The following is a 5,000-nucleotide window of genomic DNA, read 5'->3' as shown; positions in this document are numbered from 1 at the left end:
TGTAGCAGGCAAAAGGTTGCTAATTGAGCTTTTTGAATGTGTCCTTTGGGCATTGAATGTTCCCTTTGTGTGTTTGTTCTTTATCTTTATGTGTGTGTGTGTGTGTCTGTGTGTGTGTGTGTGTGTGTCTCTCTCTCTTGTCTTCTTGTCATGCACACAGCATCCCCGGCGGTAACCCTGGTTTTCCACCTCCAGTTCCCTCTCATGTGTTAATTACCTTAGCCCATAAATAGCTCTGTGCAGGTTAGCACTCATAATTTAGCATTTAAATGAACATGCACTATAATATTTCTCCTCTCCCCGGTGGGTTCTTTCCCAGACAAGTGCCTATCCTTCTCTGTCACTCTCTGTGTGTTGATGGATGCCCTTGGGCCTACGCGCTGTAAATCCTCTGCCGTTCCCTGACTCTCCCCTTTTTTTTCTACCACTCTCTCTCTCTTTCTCTCTCTCTCTCTGTCTCTCCCCACTCCCTTCTCTCCTCATCCATCTCTCTCTCCTTTCTTCTCTCCCTCTCTCTCTCTCTCTCCCCCTACAGATGTTGGCTGCGCCTCGACACATACTTCATCTGGAGTTTCATAGGCCCGGCCACCTTGATCATTATGGTAAGCAGACCCCCCCCACCCCCCCCATTTCCCTCCCTAGCCCCACCCCCCCAAGGGCAGCACACCCAGCTCAGCTCACCTGTGCCGCCCCTGCACTCTGAGGGGCCGTGGGGGTCCAGCCCTCCCCTAACCACCCACTATCAGCAGTCACATTAAGGCTCATCCTGTGACTGAATGAGAGACTTCATATGAACACAAGCACAATAGTCGTGGTAGAAATGTAGTCGTAGTGCTTCCAAAAATACACAGAATCAATTAAAGTGAGAATATCAAAGAAATGAACAATTCAAAATATAGCTGATATATACAAAATGAATGACTCTGAGGAGGAGCTCAAAGGAATGTGACCTCACTCTGCACTGCTCATACCGGAAGTCTAGTTGTTGGTGAATATGGGCACATATAAGGCACACTTACCTTTTTCCTACCATAAAACTGCCCCAATGGCAGATGAACGATCCTAACTAAATCACGGTTCTCTCTCCCTCTTGGTTCTCTCCCACTTCATCTCTGCCACGCTTCTCTCCCACGCTCGCACTCACTCCCTCTTACCGTCCCTCAGTGGGACATATTCTCAGTGCTCTTTAAGACATTGGAATAATGATTTTCCTCACAGCTCGGAGGAGCAGACGAGGCTCAGGCGCCGGGGTTATTGGTGGCCCTGTTGCTTTCTGCCAGCCAGCAGCCAGACAGACAGCGCAGGGAGAGATAATGGCCAGGCGAGGACATTTTGCCAATTAGATGAATGTCACTACGTGTGTCCGTGATACCCACTCATGACAAAATGTCAGCAGGCCATCACTGATAACTACAGAAATAGAGCGGCAACAGGCCGTGTGTGAGTGTGTGTGTGTGTGTGTGTGTGTGTGTGTGTGTGTGTGTGTGTGTGTGTGTGTGTGTGTGTGTGTGTGTCAGAAATAGACCGGCAACAGGCCGTCTGGGCGCTCCACTGCGCCCGGAGCTTCTATTATGTTTTTGTCGCGTAGGAAAAGCAGGGAGGGAGGAAGCGTGTGGAGTGATAACTGGGTGGCGTCCTGATGGCAGCGCTGGCATGGCGGACACAGACTCCACGCTGTCCCTTATGGAAAAAGGAAGCCCACTGGTTTTCCCCCATTTATTTTTGAAAGACCTGGATTTGAATGAAAGGATGTGTGTGACTGTAAGTGCGCAGCGTGTGTGTGTGTGTGTGTGTGTGTGTGTGTGTGTGTGTGACATGCTATGTTTTTTGCAGTACTCACAGAGCCATTCATAATCAATGCTCATTAGGGTGGAAGAGATAAACGTGTTGAATGCGTGCACGGATCATTGGCACAGAAATGAAATGGACATCCATTAAATGGATCGCATAAATGGGATGACTTTTTAATCTGTGGTGTGTGTGTGTGTGTGTGTGTGTGTGTGTTCCAGCTGAACGTGATCTTCCTGGGGATCGCCCTCTACAAGATGTTCCATCACACGGCCATCTTGAAGCCTGACTCCGGCTGCCTGGACAACATCAAGTAAGGCTTCCCCTCTCCCGTCTCCCTCCTTTCGACTCGATGTTTGATCTCTTGGGCTCCTCAGAGTGAGGCTTTCTCCTACACGTCTCCGTGCCATTACCTCATCATGCAGTTCATTGGCTCCATCCTTTTTTAATTTCTCATTGTTCGTCTGAAGTTCTCCGATGGGAAAGTTGCTTTCTGATCTCGGGGCCCGCAGCACAGCACTCCCCGTGCGTGTACCGAGACAAAGGCGCGACCCTAACTGAAACAGCATGGTCGGGGCCGCCGCGGAATGAAAACGGAGCCCACATCAGACGACGGGGGAATAGTCTGGAATCTGGGTTACTTGGCTTATTTCATGAATTGATTATTCGTTTGATATTCATAAGTGGGGCTGGGGCTGTGACAGAGAGAGAGAGAGAGAGAGAGAGAGAGAGAGAGAGAGAGGGGTAAGGCGGCGAGGCAGCAGAGGAGGCACAGAGGCGGCACAGAGGAGGCACAGAGGAGGCACAGAGGAGACACAGACGAGGCATAGAGGCGGTACAGAGGAGGCACAGAGGAGGTACAGAGGAGGCACAGAGGAGACCCAGAGGCGGTACAGAGGAGACCCAGAGGCGGTACAGAGGAGGCCCAGAGGCGGTACAGAGGAGGTACAGAGGAGACACAGAGGAGACAGCAGAGGAGGTACAGAGGCGGTACAGAGGAGGCAGAGAGGAGGTAGCAGAGGAGGTACAGAGGAGGTACAGAGGAGGCACAGAGGCAGCACAGAGGAGACAGCAGAGGAGGCACAGAGGAGACAGCAGAGGAGGCACAGAGGAGACAGCAGAGGAGGCACAGAAGAGGCAGAGAGGAGGCACAGAGGAGGCACAGAGGAGGCACAGAGGAGGTACCGAGGCGGTACAGAGGAGGCAGAGAGGAGGCACAGAGGCGGCTGAGGGCTCAGCAGAAACAGGGGAGAGAGCTGGCGGGGCCTGGAAGGCAGTGGGAGAAGAAGTGTAGGGCTCGATGATGCGTGCTGTGTGCCGAGGGACTCTGCTCACACTCACCTGCCCCACCCACCCTCACCCCCCCAGCATTGTTTTGGGTTTCTGCCTCGTCATGGAAACCAGTTTGTGAGAATTTCTAGCGACTGAGCTAGGAGATCTGTTGGTCAAAATGCCCCATATCTTTGAAGAAAAAAAAATATTTTTGTTGGTGTATGTTTTTTCCATTTACTTCTCAGTTCATTTGCTTGTTTATATTTTTTATATTTTGTTTGTGTTTTTCATTTAGTTTGTTTGTATTTCCTTTTCTCCGCCCTCTTGATTGTAGCCATCATTCTGTGCTGCATGTCTTGTTGTGGATTGCCTCCGGTAAGGTCATTTGCATTCTCTGAATGTGACCCTGTTCTGTAAAGCCCCCCCTGATTGGTCATCTGCATTCTCTGAATGTGACCCTGTTGTGTAAAGCCCTTGCTGATTGGAGTGGGTGACCCTGCTTTGCTTCCCCCCAGTGATTCAAGTGCTTCCCCTGTGGTAATAGTGCTAACACCCTGCCCTCTTGATCTCCTCAGGCCAGAAGGTTATAGTGCTAACAGAGTGTGTGTGGTGTGTGTGTGTGTGTGTGTGTGTGTGTGTGTGTGTGTGTGTGTGTGTGTGTGTGTGTGTGTGTGTGTGTGTGTGTGTGTGTGTGTGTGTGTGTGTGTGTGTGTGTGTGTGTGTGTGTGTGTGTGTGTGTGTGTGTGTGTGTGCGTGTTTGTGATATCTTATTACCTGAGTGTTCTGAGCGGACTGAGACTAATCCAGATTTATGAAGAGGGCCGGGCAACTGGGATTAATCTAAGTCTTCCTTTAGGTTTTATTGGAAAGTTATGTCTCGCCTCAGTGGTGCCATAGAGGAGCGAATCAATCACCTTTTCCTCTCTCTCTCTCTCTCTCCCTCTCTCCCCCTCTCTCTCTCTCTCTCTCTCTCTCTCTCTCCATCTCTCTCTCTCTTTTTTCCGTCTCCGTCTCTCTCTTTTCTCCATCTCTCTCTTTTCTCCGTCTCTCTCTCTCTCCATCTCTTTTCTCCGTCTCTCTCTCTTTCCCACCCTTTGCTCCCGCTCTCATTCCTTCAATTCCACACTTTCAGAGGCGTTTGCTGCTCACCCTCTCTCTCTCTGCCATCACAGCCCGCTCTCTGCTCCTTCATCATCCCTCTCTCTCTTCCTCCTTTTTCTCTCTCCCTTTATCCCTCCATCCATCCCCCTACATATAGTGACCCCCCCCCCAATCACAGCCAAACTTAGCCAATCAAAAGAAACTGCCATCAAAGTAAATGAGACAGGCAGGCAAGAGTGACCTTTGAGAAAAAATGACATTTTTAAATGAAGGTAATGCGCTCGACTTATTACGGACCTCCAAACATTACGGCCAACGCTACGGCGACATTTGACTTTAGGAGAATAAGGGCTTGAGTTCAGCAATGTTCACATTTAACAGTGTCATTGCTCAATAGCTACAAAAGTGTCAACAATTGAATGCCCCCAATAAAGCAGACTTTGGCCCTAATGTAAGTCTTCCCTGCTACAGCCATTTACGGGCGTCATTGCCCGCTAGGACACAGGTTCGATTCTGGCCTGCTGTCGTTCTCCTGATCCTCTCCCCACGTTTTCTCCGCCTCGCTTCCTGTCCACAACTCTTCACTGTCCTGTCCAAAATGAAGGCATAAAAGCCCAAAATAAATCTTTGAGTGTGTTTATCCTGTCTCTAACCACACGGTCTGCCGCGTGCTTCTTTCCCAGGTCCTGGGTGATTGGAGCCATCGCGCTGCTCTGCCTGCTGGGCCTGACGTGGGCCTTTGGCCTGATGTACGTCAACGAGAGCACCGTCATCATGGCCTACCTGTTCACCATCTTCAACTCGCTGCAGGGGATGTTCATCTTCATCTTCCACTGCAT

The 5,000-nt window shown here is 50.3% G+C and overlaps 1 protein-coding gene across 1 annotated transcript in view; it reads left to right on the top strand.

Annotated features, from left to right (window-relative positions):
• The window catches only part of adgrl3.1 (adhesion G protein-coupled receptor L3.1), a gene marked incomplete at both ends in the record, with an annotated part of 74,689 nt that overhangs the window by 60,953 nt on the left and 8,736 nt on the right, over nucleotides 1–5,000 (top strand). The window contains 3 exons of the mRNA XM_080859245.1: nucleotides 536–602; nucleotides 2,010–2,101; nucleotides 4,845–5,000. The exon at nucleotides 4,845–5,000 is cut by the window's right edge and continues 13 nt beyond it. Coding sequence (XP_080715371.1) covers nucleotides 536–602; nucleotides 2,010–2,101; nucleotides 4,845–5,000 — 315 coding nt within the window. The remainder of the gene's footprint in view (nucleotides 1–535; nucleotides 603–2,009; nucleotides 2,102–4,844) is intronic.

The sequence above is a fragment of the Sprattus sprattus genome (assembly GCF_963457725.1).
Source record: "Sprattus sprattus genome assembly, chromosome: 20".
In the NCBI taxonomy this organism is placed as follows: domain Eukaryota; kingdom Metazoa; phylum Chordata; class Actinopteri; order Clupeiformes; family Clupeidae; genus Sprattus; species Sprattus sprattus.
Note: the sequence above shows the minus strand (reverse complement) of the source record. Positions and strands in the feature narration are given on the sequence as shown.